General features: G+C 52.5%; 1 protein-coding gene across 1 annotated transcript; it reads right to left on the bottom strand.

Moving 5' to 3' along the window:
* Positions 1-1453: 1453 nt before the first annotated feature.
* Positions 1454-22191, bottom strand: YWHAG (tyrosine 3-monooxygenase/tryptophan 5-monooxygenase activation protein gamma). Its single transcript, XM_021550991.4, has 2 exons — positions 21938-22191; positions 1454-5027 (listed from the first exon to the last, which is right to left on the bottom strand). Exons 1-2 carry the CDS (start codon positions 22022-22024, stop codon positions 4371-4373), a joined length of 744 nt encoding a protein of 247 aa, XP_021406666.1. The 5' UTR covers positions 22025-22191; the 3' UTR covers positions 1454-4370.
* Positions 22192-23179: the final 988 nt, after the last annotated feature.

A 23179-nucleotide genomic window follows, 5' to 3' on the forward strand; every position in this document is an offset into this window, starting at 1 on the left:
GTGGGGTCGGGGTGTCCCTCTCTGTGTGGGGGTGCTCGGTGAGCCCCCAGCCCCTCCCTGCACGGCCCGGGGGCTGCTCCCAGCCCCTCGCCGGGGGTGTCGGTGCTGCAGCCCCGGATCGCCCGCAGGTTGTGAGTCAAGGCGCATTTTCTGCTCTAGGTTCGAGGGAGGGGAGTATTTTTACAGCGTGAGTCACCGCGCGTGTGGCTGCGAGCGGAAAACCATCGGGAAGGGACGGAGGTGAGGAAGGACGAGGGTGGGAAACACCCACCCAGCCACTGCTGAGCCCACGGGACCCTCCCCGCGGCTCCCACCGCCCCGCAGGGCACCGGGCCCTGCCCGCAGGGATGCGGATCCTCGGCAGCAGCGCAAGGGAGGCGGCCCAGGAGCGGGACCCGGGAGAAGACCCAGGAGCAGGATCCAGGAGCAGGACACAGGAGCAGGATCTTGGAGCAGACCCAGGAGCAGATCCAGGAGCAGACCCAGGAGCAAACCCAGGAGCAGGACCCAGGAGCAGGACCCAGGAGCAGACCCAGGAACAGGACCCAGGAGCAAACCCAGGAGCAGGATCCAGGAGCAGGACACAGGAGCAGGATCTTGGAACAGGACCCAAGAGTGGGACCCAGGAGCAGACCCAGGAGCAGGAAGGACCCAGGAGCAGACCCAGGAGCAGGATCCAGGAGCAGGACCCAGGAGCACTCCCAGGAGCAGACCCAGGAGCAGACCCAGGAGCAGAACCCAGGAGCAGGACCCAGGAGCAGGACCCAAGATGGGACCCAGGAGCAGACCCAGGAGCAGGAAGGACCCAGGAGCAGACCCAGGAGCAGGATGCAGGAGCAGAACCCAGGAGCAAACCCAGGAGCAGACCCAGGAGCAGGATCCAGGAGCAGGACACAGGAGCAAACCCAGGAGCAGACCCAGGAGCAGAACCCAGGAGCAGGATGCAGGAGCAGAACCCAGGAGCAAACCCAGGAGCAGACCCAGGAGCAGGACCCAGGAGCAGACCCAGGAGCAGGATCTTGGAGCAGGACCCAACATGGGACCCAGGAGCAGACCCAGGAGCAGGATCCAGGAGCAGACCCAGGAGCAGACCCAGGAGCAGGATCCAGGAGCAGACCCAGGAGCAGAACCCAGGAGCAGGATCCAGGAGCAGACCCAGGAGCAGAACCCAGGAGCAGACCCAGGAGCAGACCCAGGAGCAGGATCCAGGAGCAGACCCAGGAGCAGAACCCAGGAGCAGACCCAGGAGCAGGACCCAAGATGGGACCCAGGAGCAGACCCAGGAGCAGGAAGGACCCAGGAGCAAACCCAGGAGCAGGATCTTGGAGCAGGACCCAGGAGCAGACCCAGGAGCAGGATCTTGGAGCAGACCCCAGGCCGTTCCCCAGCCCCCGAGTCCCACGGAGCCCCCCAGAAAGTCGAGACAGGCGATAACAATTAAGCAGCGCTGACGTCAGATCTGTAAGTTTATTTGCTCAATGTACGACGGCTACATAATGACTCACATTCATGATATTCCATCACTGAGGAAAAACTGCTAAGAATGGTCCGTGTGTGAAATAATTCCTTACAGAAACACGGAGTTGGAAAAATAATCACTGATTAGACCTTAAAAATAGTTCACTGCATAACATGACAAAAAGCACAAACAAAGGCTCATTCAAAGAACACAGTCATTGTTCTCCTACACTGTAATAGTTATAATTTCACCATGACGAACACCAGACATTAAGATTAAGCTAACACTGGTGTTTTCTTTTGCTTTTTTTTTTTCCTTTTTAAAAACAAAATCATATATAATTGCATGTCACTATAGCAACATCCATAACAGATCAGTTTGTTACGATCACTATTTGGTAGAGCAAACTTTACCCCCAAAAAAAAGAAAAGGAAAGAAAAATAAATTAAAAAACTTTAAAAAATTTTTGAAGACTATTTTGTCATAGGAATACATAACATCTACAGTATAAGTTAATAAATTTCAAGCTACTGTATAGAAATACGACACTAGCATGCACAATATTGTATCAATAGAGTAATGGAGCAGTAATCATTTCACTGGAGAGACAGTATCATAGGCAAGTGCATCTCTTAAAAAATTAAAGAAACCATTCAAGCTGCTTAAAAATCAAGTCCCTGACCCCCACTCCGCTTTTAGCCCTCTTGTGCCATCTCTCCTGCATAAGTTTCCTAAAGCAGCCAGAGCAAAAAGCCAAAAAGAGTAGTAATTATTTGGAGAAAAACGAAAAAAAAAAAAAAAGATAGGTTTTGTAATTCCAGTAAATCACTTCCAATTACACAGCTGGGACAACACTGCTCACGGGACACGGGGGTCGATGAGAGGGAGGTCAGAAGCCTAAAGCATCTCCCGGTCCCGGCACGCACCGGCACCGGCACCGCACGCCCTCGCCGCGGGATGCTGCGCCCAAATTCCCTGGGGGATGAAATTCCCTGGAGGATGCTCAGAGCAGGAAAACCCGGCCTAAACAAAGCTGTGCTGAGAAACCCGGCCTAAACAAAGCTGTGCTGGGCAAACCCGGCCTAAACAAAGCTGTGCTGAGAATCCCGGCCTGAACAAAGCTGTGCTGGGCAAACCCGGCCTGAACAAAGCTGTGCTGGGCAAACCCGGCCTGGACAAAGCCGTGGCAGGCAGGGCCGGGCTGGGCAGTGCCGTGTGTGCTGTGTGCCCCCCAGCCGTGTCGGGCTGGCTCTCGCAAGGGACAGGGAAAGCCCGGTTCCAAAATCAGCATCACAATCACGGTAAGGAGTTAAAGCACGAGCGCGGTTTCTCCTCACTGCGCAGCGCTGGGGGAAGCGCTGCAGGGCGCAGCACTCCGCGAGCCAGAGAACAGCAGTGAACCTCCAACAACCATGGAAAAAAATCAAAATTAAAGCTAAACTTACTCAAAATGGGGTAAGTAGTACCTGCTAAGCAAATTCAGATGCCCCAACTCCCACCCCCGGCCGGATCAGACAGACTCAGAAAAGATTTTGCTAAGAAGAGAACTAAGTTCCTGGGCTCCCGAAGGTGGACAGAAATGTCTATGATTGTAGCTCTTCCCTCGAGGAATTTCTCTACCAAATTAGTGTCTAAGCTCCTGAAGTTCACTCATTACACCACAAGCTTCCCCAGGAGAAAAGAAAACACACCCGGCTTCCCTGGTGACAAACAAGGGAGCCCTGGGTGCTGGAGATCTGCTGACAAACCTCATGGTACAGTGGGAGAAAGTCAGGCAGAGTGAAATGGCAGTGCAATCCCTGAGGAAGCAGCTGTGGCACCTTAAATCAGGATGGTCTTTTGAAATACCAAACACAGTACATGACATACAGACCTGAATGCTCTTTTTTTTTAATATTTTTTTATTGGTTTTTTATTTAAGTGGCATTTTTAAGTTTAAACACTTCCCCCTTTTGTCTAATTAAGTTCTTAAACCTTTTGCTGTGGACTTAAAATAGTTGAAACAGCCGCTAGCCAAGCACCTGTTAAGCTGTTGACCAAAAAACTAGAGCAGCTTTGATGTTCCTCGGGCGGGCGGTCTTCTTGCCTTGGGCGACACAGAATAGCTAAAGCCAGTCCACAGGCGAGGACTGCTCAGGAAGGCAAGCCAAAAGAACTAGCAAAAGAAAGAAAAACAGACAATCAAAGGCTTGATGTCATATGGCTGTAATGTAGAAATACTGTAAACTGCAATTTAGTGTTAATACTGTAAGCTACCCTAATAAATATCTCAACCAAAAAAAAAAAAAAAAAAAAAGGAAAAAAATATTGGATGGCCTAAATCCCAGGGCTTTGCAAGCCCCAAATTCTTTAGTTTTGTTGGTTTTATTTTTAATTCCTTTTCAATTTTGGGGATTTGCAGCTGCGCCCTGGCAGGCAGAGCGCTGCAGAGATGCAGAGAGAGGCCCCGCGACGTGGTGTGGGCACACGGCACCTGGGCTGCGGAAACAAACGCTCGAAGCCTTACTGGAACCACAGAACTCCCTTTTTTTTTTTTTTTCCCAAATGTTTTTGCGTTGCTTTCCTTAAAAATGAGGGCCATTCCATCCACGCAAATTCGTCTTCAAACCCTTTTTTTATTTCTAGCAATAAAGTTAAATTAAAGACAGCTCCACTTGTATTAATAATCTACAGAACAGTCCATATGCCAGTGAGGCTGCTATTCCATACCAGCACAGCCAGCCTGACTTCCACTAGTGGTGTTTTGGCAAAAATGTCAACGAGGCAATCAAAGACAGGTTGTGGGGGGCCTCCCTGGGAAGGTGTCCCCTCCCTTTCCCTCCCCCACCCCGGACCCCCCCCCACTCGTGGGAAAAAAATAAAGACTGCAGTAGTTAGCATCAGCGTGCGGCTGCCAGTCCATCGGGGGGGTCTAGTTGTTGCCTTCTCCGCCGTCGTCGTCTTGCTGATCGCTCGTCCAGAGCGTTAGGTTGTCGCGGAGGAGCTGCATGATGAGCGTTGAGTCCTTGTAGGAGTCCTCGTTGAGGGTGTCCAGCTCGGCAATGGCGTCGTCGAAGGCCGTCTTGGCCAGGTGGCAGGCCTGCTCCGGCGCGTTCTGGATCTCGTAGTAGAAAACCGAGTAGTTAAGCGCCAGCCCGAGCCGGATGGGGTGGGTGGGCTGCATGTGCTCCTTGCTGATCTCGTGGGCTTCGCTATAGGCCTTCTCTGAAGACTCCACCACGGTCGCCCTCTTCTCCCCGGTGGCCACCTCGGCCAGGTAGCGGTAATAGTCCCCTTTCATCTTCAGGTAGAAGACTTTGCTCTCGTACTGCGTCTCGCTGCAGTTCTTGATCAGGTAGTTGTCCAGCAGGCTCAGCACATCCTGGCACACCGCTTCCAACTCCTTCTCGATCTTCTCGCGGTAGGCACGGACCATCTCAATCTTCTTCTCGTTCCCATCTGCGGAGGTCTTCTGCTCGATGCTGCTGATGACTCGCCAGGACGAGCGCCGCGCCCCCACCACGTTCTTGTAGGCGACGGACAACAGGTTCCTCTCTTCGTTGGACAGGGGCTCGTTCAGCTCTGTCACCTGCGTGGAGAGAGGGGGAGAAAAGAGACATTTGGGTTAAGCCCCAGCCCTCTGACATCCCATCACTCCTCTGTGCATCTCTAGAGAGAGGCAGGAGGAGGCAGCTGGCTCGCCAAGTCCTGCTCTGTCATCCAGCTCTTCTCTGCAGGAGCCAGCTGGGAAATCATACCGTGGTCCAGACCCACAACAAAAGGAGCAGGCATGTGGTTTTATTTGAGAGATCAGCATCTTCCAGAACAAGAAAAATCTTCTAGGAAAGAGATGCCTTTCACCTGTAGGATGACAGTTGGGCTTGGTGGTGTAGGGGAGAGGGACAGTCAAAGCAAAGAGGAGATGGTCCAGAGTTATGAGCTATCTGTATGCAGTAACACCACCAGAGCTACAGGGTGTTCTTATTTTCTGCTTCCCACAAGCATGGGGTATGCTTCAGAGACACCCAAAGAATCTCTGAGATGAGATTACACAATTACAACTGCCTCAGGCACCTGCACAAATGAGGACTTAAAAGCTCACATGGTGAAGGGGAAATCCCTCACACTGGATTTTCCTCACTCAGGTTAACAGTGTTACCTGCCTCATGCACCACAAAAAAACCAAAGGGATTACAGAGATGACAAGCACAGAGCTCCCTCAGTAACTTGGGAAGCATCACTCAGTGTGACAATAACCCCATTCCAGCTTCCACAACACCATCACTGGCTGGAGCCACCCAGGCAGCACCTTTGGCCAAGACTGCAGCAGCTTCCCAGCCCCAGGAGCAGGAGGAGCCCTTGCAGCAGACAGGACACCACGGGGCAGCTGCACACGGCCGCTCCCCTGGGGTTACAGCTGCCAAGTGCCACTTTGAGCCTGGGCATGGCCACTGTCCCCTTTCCCCCAGGACACGCCCCCACCACACATCCTGGGCACAGCCACCTGGGAATCAGGCCACCAAAGCAGGAACCTGTGAGCCACCTCACGGCAGTAAAGGATTAGGTAATGGTTTGGATGTGAAAAGCTTCTGCAAACACTGAGTCACTTTCACAAGGATCTGTAAGGGCAAGGTTTGCTCTGGGCCCAGATAACCACATTTATGGTGGGGATCAGGAAGCCAAAGGCCCAGCCCAGGCTCATTTGAATGGCCTGGAATGACTCACGGTTGCTCATACCATGTTGCTCACACCTGCACATTTCAGAACATCCACTCCTCCTGCATGCTCTGGCTAATGTCCCCTCCCAAAACCAGGTACAGCTAAGCCTGTTTCCTCCACAGCAAGCAGACCCTCCACTTCCACCCCTGCTGCTGTGTGGATTTGTGCTGCTCCACAGGATGCTCTAGAACCTGGCAGAGGAACAGCGGACACCCCTTTTCCACATGGAAGAGGGTCTTCCTGTGCAAACCAGCACAACTGCTTCTGCTCCAGGGTAAGAGACGAGGGAGCAGGGAAATGGGTGTCACCTTGATGAGGGCAGCATCTCCTGGGACTATCAGCAGCCACCAGCAGCGCAGGACAAAGAGCACAGAGCAGGATGCCAGGGCAGCTCCCAGTGCTCCCGCCCAAGGTAAGCAGGGCAGCGATGCCCGGGCCATCCCGCAGCTCCCGGTGCCAGGCCAACCCTCACACCCTTCTCCTAGCCAAGACAACAGTGACTGTTTAACCACAGGGCCCTGGGATCCCTGTGATATCCTGCTTCCTGCAGCAGGGCCCAACCACAAGGTGCCCAAATACCCATGGGGAGACACTAACATGCTGCCTCCAGCCTGCCTGCTGCACTGAGGTCTCTACTCTGCAGTTTTACAAAATGTCTCCTTTCATTCTCCCCTCTCAGTGACACCTGCACAAACCACAGTAAAGATTTTGTGAGTTAAAGACATCTTTGGGTGCACAACCAAGGTGGTTCCCCTGGTCCAGAGATTACAGGTTGTCTGTCCTCAGAGCTACCAAAGACTCCATCAGGTTACCTGAGGGCTTATTCCACCTAAGCTGCCCTGTTTTGAGTGAGGGATTTGGAAATAGAAACATCCAGAAATCCCAGCCTCAGTTATTCTCTTCCAGCTGTAAATGAAGTGTCCAACACCAACAGCTATATAAGAGACTCACTGATTCCAAGAGTCTTCTGTCCTGACAGTGGTTGAGGAGATTGATCACCAGATTAAATTTTGCTTTTAGCAAGGTGCTCCCTGAGAAGAGACACCAGTTTTGAAGTGAGGAACAAGCAGGTGCCCCACAGACACGTCTGCAGATACTTATCACTGCAGGAAGAAGTAGATTTACCTCTTCTCACCAGAAGAAGTCTTGCTGGAGGACAGATTTATTAAAACTACAGGGAGTTCCGTGGGATTAGCTTTGCCATAAACATTTTAAATTCGAAGCTATTAAGGATTACGGAGGAAAGTTGCCTGTCAAAATCCTTTCATTCTGAAGGCTGACAGATGGAAGGTACACCTGTGGAGACAGCAGATTCCCCTAGGGAGCTCACAGGGAACTTGTAAAAGCAGGAAGGGAGCCTTGTTAACCATGTCACTGCTTTCTAGCAGGACCCAGACTCCCAGGAAGGAGCACTGCAGAGACATGGCCAAGATGTGACATGGGTGGGGACAAGGACCACAGCCCTCAGCACTGCAGAGAGAAGAGGCTGCTGTCCCACACATTTCAGTTCACAATTGAGCTGAGGGAGGAAGAACAGAAAACCATCTGGCTCTTGCATTCCCAGCAGGAAGAAAATGCAACATGCCCAGCACGCAGGTATCAGACAGCAGGGTACACTGAGCAGCCTTATCAGAGTCAGAAAAAGGCAGAAATTGTATCCCAGGTTCAGCTGCCTTTGAGGACATCTCTGCCCTTGGTCTGCCCAGAGCTGCCTGCTGCCCGCTCACCTGTGCTGGCATTTTCCAGACTGTGCAGTCACTGTCACTCTGCTCTTCCCACAGCACTGCACCAGTGCCCATCTCCAGCAGAAACCACTCCAACACCTCTGCACCAGCCTGTCACATGCACGTGGGGCTGTGCCTTCTCTGCAGCCTGTGCTGGCCAAACAAATGCTGGTTTTTGTTTTCTTGGTTTTTTTTTACACTGCAGGATACCGAAACAAAGTGAGTTCAACCAAGCCACTGGTGAAAGTCTTCATTTGGCATTAGGAGGGCTTGGCAGCAGCACAAAGCCATCAGCCCCCAGCTGGAGTCTACCTGCTCTTTGGGAAGCTCAGTCAGTCTGGATTTAATTTCCCTGGCTGCCAGCAGAGAACAGCAGAATTTGCTCTGCAAATCTCAGTAACTATCCAGCCTCATTTCACTCTTGTGCTCATGGAAACTAGGGAGAGGAGCAGGAGATGCATGAGCCAGTGTCAAGTCCTGGATGTGGCATAAACAGCCAAGGACAAGGAGCTGATCCACATGGTGGAAACTTGAAAAAGAAAAGTCTTTCAGCTATTCTGGAAAAATAAAAAGGGAGAACACTCCTGCCAGGAGCAGACTGCACAAGGACACCTAGGCAGGGAGTGCAGGGAGCACGTTCCATCACCAAGCTGGAGGACACTGCCACTTCCAGTCTCACCAGTTCTCTGATGGCACAGTGTCTGCACCACCAAGACTCAAGTGCCCTTAAGCCACAGGGAAACTCCTTGAGTTCCCGTTGGACAAAAATTACTGGAAGTTTAGGGTTTATACTGCTTGGGAGACCAGAGGGTTGTACAAATTCAAGCCCTCTGATTTGCAACAAAACACTGCAGAGGCACCACCATCTCTGAGAAGGTTTTCTTGATTTCTCCACTACAGCTAGAGCTCTGACTCAGCACCCTGCCCAAAACCTGGCAGGCTCCCGGCATGCCCGAGGATCACATTGCAGCCAGGCAAGGTTCAGCCTCTTGAGGAGAAGCAGGGAACAAACACAACTTCACCTGTCCCTAATGTCAAGGTATGTAAACTCCAAAAGCCCAAGGGCTGGTTCTACAGCACCTTCTTTCTGGAAGAATCCTGATTAACAGGCTTTGGTGAGACCCACAGGGAAGGTTTGCCCCCACAGATCAGCAAGTTAGGTTGGCTAGGGGCTTATTCCAGGACTCCCATCCTCCACTTCTCACCCTGCATGAATAGGTCTAAGCAAACATCAGGAAATGACTGTTTTGAGGTCCCCTCAGTGACTGCAGTGAAGATTCATCACAGGACTTAGTTCTACCTGTTTATTCTTGCACACTTTTCACTTAGTTTGATAATTAAGTGCCCACCCATTTACAGCTTCTGCCTGGCTTTGATGTCTTATCTTAAAGCAGACAGCACTGGCTAGCTGACAGGACCCAGAGATCCTTCCCTGGGGAATACCATCAACATCTGACAGTTTAACCCATGCTATAAACCTCAACACTTGCTGTTCTTATTGCCTAAAAGAGAATTCGAGTCCTTCAGGACATCAGACAGCTACAAAGAGTGAAGCTTTCCTGGAGAGACAGAGACAGACATGAGAACTTCAAACTGTTCACTGAGAAAAGCTTATAAAGATCATCAGAGGTCCTCTCCCACCAGGATACACAACATCCATCTCCCCATGAGCACTCATGCTTCCTGTTCCATCTACAGCTCCTGCACCATGTAATTAAATTTGTTATCTCTCCACACAAACCCTAGCAAGTGTCTTGTTTTCCTTCACATGCAGCTCATTAGTCTGAGCTCTGGCCTGAAGGCCCCCTTCTGTGTTTCATTTCTTGAAAGGCAAATGTGCTTTTGAAACAATGTTCTGACCAAATCCAACCACTGAAATTCCTTCTTGGTCTGTAGCCACTGGCATGGGAAGCACCAGCACAAAATCCCTCCAGGCTCAAGCAGCTGAAAAAGGTCACAATACCTGCAGACATGCCACCTTCCCCCCATCTCCAGCTGCTGTCTCATGCTGCCCACCACCCATGAGCAGGGACACGGCCTCAGGCTGTGCCAGGGCAGGTTCACGCTGGACATCAGGAAGAAATTCTTCACAAAAAGAGTTGTCAGGCATCAGAAGGGGCTGCCCAGGGAGTTGGGAGTCCCCATCCCTGGAAGTATTCAAGAAATGACTGGACATGGCACTAAGTGCTCTGGTCTGGTTGACAAGGTGGTGACTGGTTAAAGGCTGGACTCTGTAACCTTGGAGGTCTTTTCCAACCTTAATGATTCTATGACAAGTCCACCTTCAGCAGCCCAAGTGCTGTCATTTTGGAAGGCCATGACTGACAGACTGCCTGTTTTTCCATGTCCCCAGCTTGCCCTAACTTGAAGAAATGGCTGCCCTCGAGCACATGAAATTGTCACCATTACCCAGCAGCCTGGTGAGAGTCACGACTCAATGTCACACAGCCTCACCAAGAGCAGCTTCTCCCCAAGCACCAGAGAGAGCTGTCCTACAACTCCATCACAGCACTCAGGAAGATGCTTTTCTTAAGCACTGTCCTACTTTGGCAAAGTAGGCGTGTGTTAAACCAGACCTAAATCTAAAATGTTACCAGATTGGTTTGGGTTCTTTTCCTTGTTGCTTTGCCTTCGCCCCCACGTCACACTTCCTATGTGGAAGTCATACCATAACTGCTTCTCTCCTTGCTGACCCCTTCTGCTGTCCTCTGCTCATGTTTTAACTCAGTATGGCCAGGGGGGGTGGGTTTGGGCTGTAGGTCAAACCCTTCCTCTCATCCCAGACAAGATGAAAAAAAAGCATGTGCAGGCTGTGGGCAGCCACAAGTTCCCCACTGCCTTCTCCTCTGCCTGTTTCACTATGAATAATCACCTCCTAGTTCCAGTTTTCTCAGCTGGCAGGGCCAGTTGACATCACAGGGCAGCAAGCTGAGGGCACACGGGATGGTTCTGCCATTACATTTCAAATTGCTCCCGGTGCCTCAAGGATCAGTGTCTGCAGAGAACTGTTTATTGCTTGTAGCCCAACTGCACCTCAGAGGCTACTCAGGCACTCCAGACACCAATTAGGATTTCTGCATGTTCTACCTACACTTAACAGCAACTTTCATCCCACTCTGCAGCCTTTATTACTTAAGGCGACTTTGAACCTCCCAAGACAAAGTCTTCAAACTGGGAGATGTGGAAACCAAGAGCTCATTTATTTTATTGGCCTTTGTAGCTTAATAACTACATGTGATTGCACTGCATTCAGGTTTGATCAGTCCTTGGAGCCTGCAGACCTCCTGCTCCAGTTTCAGTGTGGCCATCATGGCTTTCAGTTAGAGAAAAAGCAAATTTCAGCTGCTTGGGTCATTCTTGCACGTGAAAAGTTGAAGGGAGCCAAGGTGAGAACACCAGTACGAGCAGCAGAGCTCTGAGCTGCTCCATTCAGTGACTGGCAGCAGCATTTTGTGCACCAGCCCTTATCTGCAGCACTGCAGTCCCAGCACTTGGTCTAACGACTCTGGGTTTCTTTCCACTACAGAACACCTGGTGCCATTGATTTGTGTCCCTGACTTCTTCTGCAGCTTGAGATAAGGCAAACATGAGGGATCATCTGCCTGCCATGGCTATTGTGGGCAGACAGGAGCCCAGACACATCCCAGTAACCAACTGGAAGGAATACCCCGACCTCCCAGTTTTGTCCATTTTCAAGTGCTCTACAAACAAATGTTGAAGGAGCTACAAATCATTTCTGAGTTAGCATTGCACAGTCCTGCTGCAGGGAGCTGCTCCTCTAGCCAGCATGTGCTTTCTGAGCCAGGAAGGAATTATGCTCAAATTCTCTTGTTTTCCTTATAAACACCCTGATTCCCACCAGCCTTACTGACAGGCTATTAAACAAGATGAAAACTGGCCGTAGGACAACTTGTTTCAGCATCTTGCTGCCACTACCTGCCTCATACTTATTAAAAACTCTCGGGGAAAATGATTGACCTCTGTTGGCCTAGTGCCTTCCAGCCAGCAGATGGAGAGAGCAGCAAGTCCAACCACATCAGTCCCAGCATTTCAGGGGATTGTCACTCAGGGCTCATCACACCATCCTGGCAGATGGGATACCAGCACCTTTGCCTGCTAACTACAAAGCAACAGAAGGGATGCCAAGCTATTCCTTCCCCGGGATATGGCAGGCTGGCAGCATCATCTGCCCACTGCTGTGCTCTGTGAGTGCCTCAGCAGCAGCACAGGATCACCACCAGCCCTCTCCATCACCCAACAGCTCGGGGAGCTCTCCTGCCCTAGATTATCTGCTCTGTTCCCTGCTGACAGGCTTGTTTTCCAAGCTCTCTGCTAAGCACGTGGAAGACCAGTGCCACAGCGTGCCTCTGCTGTGAGAGCTCAGACGTAGCCCTGGAGATCACAGCAAGTTTCAGGAGCTCACAGTTGATCCGTTGATCCTTCTGGAAGCAGAATGACAATTCATGGTTGCTATAGGCTCTTCTGAGCTGCATTAAGCTTTTCCAGGTGAGAGCTGAAGAGCTCTTCCAGAGTAACTGCAGTCTTTCCTCAGAAGCATTTCTGTACAAGTTTAAAGACTCAGGGTTTTTTAATTTCTTTTAGGCATTATTCCTCAGAAGATTCCATCTACTCACAAGCTTTTGAGCTGAAGCAGACATTCATAGGATGGCTACTGGACATTTCTAGAGTCTTAAGACTTGGTCCACGCAGAAGATTTTTTTTTCTTTCTAATTCATGGTAAAACAAACCCAAGCTAAGACAGATTTCAAGGATTCTAGATAAATGCACCAAATTTCATGTGGGGAGGGTGTTTAGTGCTGCTGGAAGAATTAGCTGCTTAAAGATTTACCTCACAGCTTCCAAGGGTACTAATCTGGCTCAGATCTTGGTACTTTCCTGCTCACCTCCAGCCCCACTGCCAGGCAGTAAGAATCCTGCCACCACATCATCAAATCCTCCCCAGAGTGTCAAATGCCAGGCCTTGTCCTTAATCAGGGGCTCAAAAACTGCCTGTGCCCATGACCTCTACCTAGCTGAGCCAAGTGAAGAGAGAAGACATGATGTGCCAAGGGCAGGCCACCCCAAGGCTGAGAGCAGGTTTGCTGGGAGAGCCTGTTCCCAGGTCTGCTGGAGCAGGATGAACTGGGCAATTCCTGTCTGCTGGCATGGCTTCCTTTGGCAGAGCCACTGCTGCCATGGCAGCTGCAAGCTGCTGCTCCAAAGGGTGAAATGGGAGAAGCTGCAGCCATGCAAAACTCCCTGCAGTGAGCATGCACGATTTTAGATGCTCCATGTCACTCCCCCAAACACTTTGGGAACACCTGGTTGTTGCACATCAAGGTGAGATTCTGGAAATATTAAAAACCTCACAAGATTTTTGCTCTAGGTCTCTTGGTCTGCAGATCCAGCAGTTCCTTGGTGTCTCAAACATGTTTTACCAGATTAAGCAAGAGACTTTCCAGAACACCCAGGTGGATTCCTGCATGCCAGCTCCACGATAGGTTTAACTTCTGCAACAGTGAGTAAGGTGATTATCCCTCCAGATGTACTTTACCCTCCCATTGCTTCGGGGATTTCGGGCTTGATCTTACACACCTCTAGCAAAGACAATTTTATTTAATTTTTAAAATGAACTTACAGAAAAGAAGGAAGTTGAGTTTTTGCTTTGCAGCTTTCTGGAGCACTGCAACAAATTTTAAATTACAAGGAAAGTCACTTTACTATCCTAGATCCAACTCTTTAATTCTCCTTGCCTGGCTCCCAGCCTCTTCTGAAGCCCAAGGGACTCCCACCAAATATTTGATCTCAGTTCATCACAGGTGAAAGAACTCCTCAGGTGCCAACATCATCTTGACACCACCAAACACAAGAAGCCAAGCTCCCAAACTCTAGGTAATGAAATATTCACCCCATGTCACAAAGCCCAACAGCATAAACAGGCAAAGCTCCAACACCTGCCCCAGCTGGGTGTAAATCAAAGGCTGTTAATCTCCCCCAAGTTCTCATTCACTGCTGAATACTAAGCATTAGCCTTTTACAAGCAGAGATCTCCTACAGCAATTGTTGAGCCTGTGTGTTAGCACATGGCACAGCAACAGCTTCTCCACCTACTATTAATAAACTTGATGCTGCTGAGCACCACAGCTGTCCAAACAACGTGTCCATCAGCAGCCTCGTTAGCACTGAGGCTGAGACTTCTCACTGGTGTTTTTCTAGAGCCTCGCTGAAACCATCTTAGAGAGGAGTCAGGAGCACACTGACACGCCAAGTAGCTTTGCTTGGTACGTAAGCAAAGACATCCCAAGCAAGCCAACCCATCTAGCGAGATCAGAGGGAATTTGCAAACAATTAAGGAACGGTTTGCACTTGGAATCCCTGCAGACTTGCGCTCGTCCAAGCACAGCTGTCTCAAACACCCATACACGGACTCAATTCCAACATCTCCTTCACAGAAGAAAAACATTAAGTACTCTAATCCCTAATCTGGGGATCACTTTAAGGGAATCTCACGCCATCATCGGTGACATGTTCTCTAGTTACTCTTCTACTGCAATTAATTAATGCACTGCCCTTGGTCACTAGATCACTAGCTTGGGGCCAAAAATCAGGTTTGTTTAACATCTAATTGAGCATGTACTGGGTCATATCCAAGATGTGACTAAATCTGGGTTAGCACAGAAAAACCTCAAACTGGGGGAAGTTTGCCCTTAAATAGGCAGACAAAGGCTTTTGTTTCACCAGCTATGAAGGCTTTGCTTTTGAGAGACAGTTTTGTCAGTGTTTCCTGCAGGACAAGAATTGCTGCCTCATCATTTCAGCTCTGTTCTCCAGACTTTACCATTTCTGAGCTTTTCCAGACTATACCAAGATAACCAGCAGTGCAACCAGCATGAGACTCCAAGGTGAAGATCTACCCCTATGATTTACCAGCCCCAGCAGCTCCGAGTCCACAGCAGGGACCAGAAAGATGCAGCAGCTCAGCCTCACTGTCACAGTCAGAAAAGATGGACAAAGCCATCCCACTGCTGAGCTCCTCCCACAGACATGCTCCTCACCCAGAGCCATGGGTGGGAATCCCACATCTTGACATCTGGATTCTGGAGCAAAGAGCCAGACCTCTTGCTTAAGAAAAGAAATAAATTTAAACAGCAGAATAAAAGTCATGTCATCCCTATTTTCCTTCATTTTAGCCTGTGAGGAAGGACTTTGCTCATTAGATCAAGCAGCCATGGGGAAAAACATTCCCACAAAGCCATTTCATTTGCATGAGGAAAGAAGAGTTCCCCCCCCTTCAGTGATGGAAAGCTGCAGAAGCAGAAGCACAGGCTGACCTGGCAGCCAGCAGCCATGGCAGAACATTTTTTCTCAATGCCACCAGCATAAAACCAGCCACCACCATTTATCTGGACTGCTTCTTCAAGTCAAGCCAAAGGTTTCAGGGGCTGAAAGACAAAGCCACCAAAAATCCAACACAGTGACCAATCCATTGCTACTTCTCCTTGTTTTAGCTGGTTTCCAGGCTATCACTGCCCAGCAGTGACCATCACTAGTCAAATCGAGTCAATACTTATGTTTTCATTCAGTTTTTGCTTTTCCCAGACAAGGCAGTTCCCATTTCTCTGCAGTCACGTAAATCTAACACTGGGGGCAAGACTTCAGCTAAGGACCAGTTGGGCTAGTTACCTGCCCAGTAAAGAGCAGAAGTTGTTGAAGGCTTTCAGCTTGCCAGAAGGAAAAGACAGAGACTTGACCAGTGAAGGAAAGAAGGTCTAAGCTGGCTCCAAACCAGTTAGTACAAAAATCCTCCTCACAGTATCAGCTTTGGAAAAATCTGTCATGAGCTGCTGAGCACTGAAGCGTAGGAGAATGCCTGGAAGCATCCAGGGTGCAGCAGCTACCCAGAGACAACCTCAGTCCTGCATCACAGCTTTGCCACAGTGAGGTGGAAGATGATGCCTGGATCCTATCAAGACTGTCAATGGAGAAACGCTTGGGAAGCCAGGCAAATCCTGTTCCACTGTGCTTTGTACTGCAGTTCTTCTAATATGCATTCATATTTTGCTGGCAGCTCAGGAGGCTGATGAACAGGGCAGAAAAGCATAAGGCAGAGTCCTAAATGCCCCAGGCATTGACCCATCTGAGGAAAAGCCCCCTCAGGACAGACTGGAGGCATTTTCCAATGCCTCCTTCCCTGTACCTGCCTTTGAACAGCCTGGTGTTTGGCTGGGACACCGAGCAGCCAGCTCTGGTCTGAACTAGTCTGACAGTCCTCGTGGCTCTTCCCTGCCAGACTGGAACTGAGCTCCCTACACACCACTCACTTCTGCCAAGGAAAAAGCAGCACCAGCAAGTTCAGAAGTGCTCCACATCCAAGGACATGTCTGAGCTCAGACAAAGCCACCTCCCAAAAAGCAGTTGGTTACTCAAGCACTAGCAGTTGGGACAAGCAAAAGCTTAGATTCTTTTTTTCCTAATTATGTACCCTTGCACACAACTTCCATGCATGGTTTACTTGGCAAGAAGCTGCTCCAAATAGAAGCTCAGGTCAATAGAGTTGGTGCATTAGGCCCTGCCAGATGTGTCACAATCCATGGAGTTTTCTCCAGGTGTCAGGTCATGGCTACCACTCTCCTCCCCAGCCCCTGCTCCATCAGCTGCACCATGAGCCATGTTTCTCCTTCTGTCCTCAAGAGCAACAGCTAGCAGATCCAATCCTCAGCTACAAGCCTGCAGAGGTAGTAGAAATATCAGGCTTTGAAAAATCCTTGTCCTTACGATTGTGACCTTGGGGTCACTCAGCAGCCTGAGAACAAAACCCAGGCCCCCCCATAGGCTAATGGGGTCCATCGGGTCACTTTCACTCCACCTCCCTGATCTTAAGCTTAGCAAAGCTGAGGCTGCTTATTCCTACTTGGAAAGCCAAGCTGAGCATGCTCCTGAGGAGCACTAATGCTACTGGCTCAGGCACAAGAAAAGTAGTTTGGTAATACACATGAAGAAGAGGAAAAAGTATGGTGGGAATCCTCAAATTAAGGAAAATCTTAATTCTACCAGCTGTAGAAGATGAGAAGAACCATGTTTTCCATTTCCCTGATCAGAAACCAAACCTCAGCTGCAGGAGCCAGAGGGAAACACCACAGTTGTAACAGTGGACAACCCTCTTGAAAGCACCATCCAGATCATCCATGAGAAGCACTAAGAGGACGCCAAAAACATCATCCTGTTGCCACGAACAGTGTATATGCCCCTAGATGCTGGAGTGTTCAACCCAAGAAACATTTCTGGAGCTGAAGTTCTGTGGTTGTGCCTAAATTGGTGTTCCTGAGTATTCCAGCAAGTCCAAGCACACATCATCAGTGTCCAAGGAGTGTATTCCAGAGAGTAACTTTGGGGTCAGCTGGTGAACACAGCTGGTGCAGATAGGGTTTATCCACTGACATTATGAAGGTTATTTGGTGTACTAAAACAATTGAATCTCCTGTGAACTAATCATCTTTTTACACAAGAAGCAGCAAATAAAGGTGGTTGAAAAAAATTTTAATAAATCGAGACAACTCCCACCAATCTTCTTGTACTTTCATGGCTAGACATCATCCACCAATCTTCTTGTACTTTCATGGCTAGACATCATCCAGTAGATCTACTGAATAAGCCCAAATAAGCCAGGGGTTCATGGAGAGCCCTTGCCCAAGTTTTACTGTTTCTATGCCCCAGGTATAATTCAACTGCTATATTCTCCATCACAGTCTCAATATCACTTTTGTTTAGTTCAGGAAGAGCCATTTTGAGTCCAATCCACCCTGGCTGCTACACTTGGCCAACTCAGAAACCCACTTGGCCAAATGGGTCTTGGAAATGGTCTTGGAAGTCAGTGACTCTTCCTAAATGGACTAAATAAGAACTCACAGGAGCTCACAGAGGAAGATTTAAGAGCCTGATCTGCTGAAGACTGGCCAGTTACTGTGAGCAGTGTCCACAGCAGTCACATCCAGGGCACACTGCTACCTGTCTGTGCCTTAGGTGCACATGTGACTCAGGCTACTGCTATGAGGTCCCAAGGCTGAGTCACACAGAGACAACCCCACACTGTGAACCTCTACAAGGTCAGAAGGACAGGAGCTCCTGACAGCCACCATCCTGTCCTGACCCCATGGACCTCCAGGAAGGAAGCCCTGCTCATGAGTCAGGCTGTCTCCAATCCCTGGCACCACTGCAGTCCACCAGTGGCCTGGAGGCACCGCGAGGCTGGGCAGAATTCAATCTGCCTGCACAAGAGCATCAATGCTGCCTTTAGATGCCAACAGCTAATGACTGCACCATCCAGCTCGGCACTGGGAATGGTTTCCTCAAAGCCTTCCCCAGCCCCCCTGGGAAGTGCTACTACAGCAGCTCACACTCCTTGGTCCCCTCCCACCATCACAGATGGCCTGCCCAGCACTCCTCCTGGAGAAGCCTTTCTACCTTCACCACCCTTTTGTCTGTGTACACTGCGAGCAGAAAGCAGCTAATCATCCCTGCTCTGCTTCCTGGGGACTCTCCAGACAGGCTGGATTTGTGTTACTACCCCTTTTTCCAAGGGTGAGCCTGCTGTCTGTGTGAAGCCTTGCTATCAGCACTGATACACTGGATGTGGAGGATGATAACCTGCCCAGCTGGTGACCATCACGGGAGAAGCCCACATACCCCGTGCCAGGGAAGGCCTGCAATTCCCCATCCTCACGCTCCTCCTCCACCCACAATGGCCATTTACTGCACCAAGCTGTGCTGTCTAAAGCTCAGAGCAGCCATCTGCTTTCCAGCATCTCCAACAGTCCCCCCTTCACACCCACACCTGGTGGTCCTTGCATACAGCACAGCCACAGCCCTGCTGCAGATGTTAGGCCCCCCAAAATCGAGCAGTCAGGTGTTCCCCTCACAGGGGACAGCCCCACACCTACACCATACATAGGTGCGGTGCAATAATCCTCCCTATACACTTTCAAGAGATTACTTATTTCCTGCATAAGTTATTGCAACATCTTGTTCATTCACCTGCACGTCCCCATAACATGAAGTCTGTGGGGAGGCACGTGCTCTGCTCCCTGGGCAGCGCTGGCCAGGGGCTTGGCAGTCTCCCACCTCCGGAAAGCCTCCAGCAGCATCACTCTCCCCAGCTAATGGATATCGATCCCCAGCCCTGGCGTGGGCTCAGACAGCAAAGCCCTTCCTGAAGCTCAACCAGACAAAAATGCAGCTTGCTCCAACCACCAGCACTGTGGGAAGTGAAACTCCAGCAAGCTAGCCCAAGGCCAATGTCTGACCACACTGGGGACCAGCAGAGAGCTTTCCTGTCCCCCAACACCTGACAGGGTTGATGGTACCCCCAGACAGCACTGAGGTGACACGGGACATGATCAAGGTCATGAAGACATGTCCTGGATCGATGGGCCCAGCCCTGCACCCTTCCTGGGTGTGGCACCACCTTCTGCTCCCTCTGGTAGGTGAGGGGACCATCTGCTGTGTTTTCAGAGACCCCTCAGTAAACCTGCCCCTCTTGGGGGCTGAAGGAGCAATCCTGCTCCTGCAGCAGCAACATAACTGCAGGTAGAGGCACTGGCAGCTAGCACTTGCAAGCAAGGAGGTAGCAGTTATTATATATAAATAATAATTTTGAGAAACTACTGCGATCCCAGACATCACTAGATGAATCAGCAGACAGCAAGAACCCCAGCACACCATTTTCTTTTTAAACCACTAACACAGCCATTCAGCACAGGTTCCCAAGCAGACAGGGCTGAGGCTGAACAACCCACCCCATGCGAGGTGGCCACCAAAACGCAAGGGTGAGATGAAGCTGCAGGAAAACGAGCCTCTTTTATGGCCATCATTGCCAGGACGGGTGTGAGAGGAGAACCAGCCAGCATTTCTCAGCAGGGTGCTAGGCAGGGCTAGGTTTGGAGGGCAGGATGGCTCTGCATCACCTTCGCTAGGCGCAGCCCGCATGCTCTCTGCTACCGCCTGGGTGCATTGCAGCTTGGACCATGGCATATGACATCACTAGGCGTTGCTACGGAAATGAGTGCGAGGTCATCAGCCTCCCGCACAACCGGGGCTGGGGGCTGGGCAGCGCACGGGGACGGGGATAACCGGCTGTGACACGGCTGTGACACGGCCGTGGCCGCCGGACCGGCCGTGCCGGAGCTGGGTGCAGAAAGGAAGAACAAAGCTCTGCCTTTTGTTTGCTGGTGAAGGGAGGCGGCAGCGCTCCCGCTGGGGATCGTTTCCGTACGGCCAAACTACCCGGCAGCTGATAAGAGGCGTTAGCCCGGGTTACTGTTTCACCAGGGCCCGTAAGGAAAAATCACACATAGGAGCTCTTAACAGCACCTCGGGTCCGAGCACCCAGCCCGGGGAAAGCAGGCTAAGAGAAATTCACAGTGCAACACGGCTCTGAGTCCCGGGCATATCCCTGCTGGCTTTGTCACGGCGGCTGTATTATCCGTAGGAAATGAGCTGTAGGATCTGCTCACACAGCAGGCTTTGCTTTAAAATGAATAGACGCCGCTATCAGAAAATGGTATAAAAGCCATAGTGCAGCAGAGGGACAGCCCGGCTGGTTTAATGTGATAATATCTCGTCCCGATTATCCGTATTTCATTCCTTGATAAGACATCTCCTCCCTCCCCGGGCTCGGGCTGTGACAGTTTTGTCTGTTTGATAAATGCAAGGTTATTGACAAAATGGTGCAATATGGGCAAACAGAGCTGCACCCACGGCAGACTGCGACATTCCCAGATCGGCATTCACTTTTCATCAGCCGGGGAGGACACCCCAGCTCCCAGCAAAGGTTCAGACCTGACTAAGAAGACAAACATAAAGAACAGTTTTCCCCTTTAAAGCACCCCCTCCCTCCCTCCACCCAGTCTAGCCTCTCTGCAATATGACAAATGCAGAATCTTCTGGAATGACTTGATCCTGCCTCCCACGATTGCTTTGTTTGCAAGATCAGATCAGAGATATGTTTTTTTTCCCCTTCTTATATTGTCAAAATGTCAGTATTGAAGGGGAGCGTTCAGTGTCACAAATCAGATCAGCCTGCTATATGCAGAGTCTTTATTTTAAGAGCGTGAAATGAATACAACATGACTCAATTCATAAATCTCCAACCAAGAGCAGTAAAAATAAGAGCTTTGACAGTGAAAGGGCTCCCGATCTTTGGGGTCAGGGGCACACATCAGCCCCGGCGACCACGCGTGGGAAGGGATGCACGGGGAGGTATTTCGGCAGCGGGGAGAGATGTGCACGAACCCCCCCAACACCGGGTCCCCCCCTGCCTCGCCCCACGGGGCCCCGAGCCGGTGTGACCCCCCCGGGCAGCGCCGCACCCGCCTGGCTCCTGTGCCCTGCTGGGGAGGGGAGCATGGGAGGGGGCCTGGGGCGGGGGGAGAGAAGAACTGCGGCTGGAAGGTGATGCGGGGGGCTGCAGGGCTGCGGAGGCAACGTGCCCCACGGCAGAGCAGAGGGTGCGGGGGTGCTCCAGGGCAGGGGGATGCGTGCGGCTGGGTGGGGGCAGCAGGGCAGGGGCTTCAGAGCAGGGGGAGGATGGGGGGGCGGCTCTAGGGCAGTCAGGGGGGTGTGTGCGACTGGGTGGGGGCCCCGGAATGAGGGAGAAGATGCGGGGGGGGTTTAGGGCAGGAGGGAGCGATGCGTGGGGCTGGACGCGAGCCCCACAGCAGGCGAAAGATGCGGGGAGGGGGCTCCAGGGCAGAGCAGCAGGATGCGTGGGGGCCCCAGAGCAGGGAAAAGGATGCGTGGGGGGCTCTAGGGCAGGGACGGGGGTCGGGAGAAAGCAAAGTAAGCCTGGATCGGGGAGAGCGGCGGGAGCGGGAGGCAGCGGGGCTGCCGGAGGGCGAGGGAGCGGGGCCCTCACACCCCCGCGGGCCCCGGCCGAGCCCACCGCCCGCCGCGGGGAACAGGCGGGGAGGGCGGCCCCGGCGGGGCAGGAGGAGGAGGAGGAGGAGGAGAGGGGGTGTGTGTGAGCGTGTGGGGAGCGCCGCGGCCGCGGGACGGGACTCACGTTCTTCATGGCGGCCGCCATGTCGTCGTAGCGCTCGGCTTGCTCGGCCAGCCGGGCCTTCTGCACCAGCTGCTCGCGGTCCACCATCTTCGCGGGGTCCGGGGGGGAGAGGGGCGAGGAGGCTGCGGGCTCCGGGAGGAGGAGGAAGGAGAGGAAGGAGGAGGACGAGGAGGGCGCGGCGGGCTCGGCGCTGCTGCGGCTGAGGCGGCGGCGGCGGCTGCGCCCGGTGCTGTGCGCGCGCCGCGGGCCACCACAACCCCCCTGCGCGCGCCCCGCCCCTCCCCCGCGGCCCCGCCCACACCCGGCCCGCGGGGCACGACGGGAGATGAAGTCCTCAGGTGCGCCAGCGGCGCCGGGTTCATGCGGCCCGGCCTCGCCCTTCGGGACTACATCTCCCGTCGTGCCCCGCGCCAAGGCACCGCCCCTCGGCCCTCCTGGGCCCCGCCTGTGCTGATTCACCGGAGCCCGGCCCGGGTGGGCCGCGGAGGGCGCGGCTCGCGCCGGGAGCGCGGGGGGGCCCGCGGGAGGCACCGGGCGGGCCTGGGCACCGAACCCTGGCACCGAACCCTGGCACCGAACGGGCCTGGGCACCGAACCCTGGTACCGAACCCTGGCACCGAACGGGCCTGGGCACCGAACCCTGGCACCGGGCGGGCTTGAGTACCGAGCGGGGCCTGGGCACCGAACCCTGGCACCGAACCCTGGCACCGGGCGGGCTTGAGTACCGAGCGGGCCTGGGCACCGAACCCTGGCACCGAACCTCGGCACCGAGCGGGCCTGGGCACCGAACCCTGGCACCGAACGGACCTGGGCACCGGACCCTGGCACCGAGCGGGCCGGGGCACCAAGCGGCACCGGGTGGGCCTGGGCACCAAACGGCTCTGGGCGGGGCGGGATCGCACCCTGGGGCCACGCACAGTCACGGCCCGGTCCCGGGCGGGGACACTCTCCGGGACGCTCTGGCGGCCCGGCACAGCCACAGGCTGGGCTCGCACACACAGAGGACTCGGTCACAGCCCGGGTCCACTCACAGCCGGTGCCCACTCGGAGCCCACGGTCACTCCCAGTGCTCCTCTCAGAGCCTGGAGCCACGCACTGCGTGGTCCCACTCATGGCCAGACCCACGAGCGGGCCTGACCCACACACATCCTGGTCATACAGCTCGAACCCACCCACAGCCCAAACCTACTCACAACCAAACCCACCCACCGCCCAAACCCACTCACAACCAAACCCACCCAC

The sequence above is a fragment of the Lonchura striata genome, chromosome 19 (genome assembly GCF_050655825.1).
Source record: "Lonchura striata isolate lonStrDom1 chromosome 19, ASM5065582v1, whole genome shotgun sequence".
Lineage (NCBI taxonomy): Eukaryota > Metazoa > Chordata > Aves > Passeriformes > Estrildidae > Lonchura > Lonchura striata.

Bases quoted from the DNA above. Each gene is read 5' to 3' on its own strand.
- YWHAG (XM_021550991.4), bottom strand. From the start codon at position 22,024: ATGGTGGACCGCGAGCAGCTGGTGCAGAAGGCCCGGCTGGCCGAGCAA. The intron at 5,028-21,937 runs GTGAGTCCCGTC...CTCTCCACGCAG, and splicing joins TGGCGGCCGCCATGAAGAAC to GTGACAGAGCTGAACGAGCC.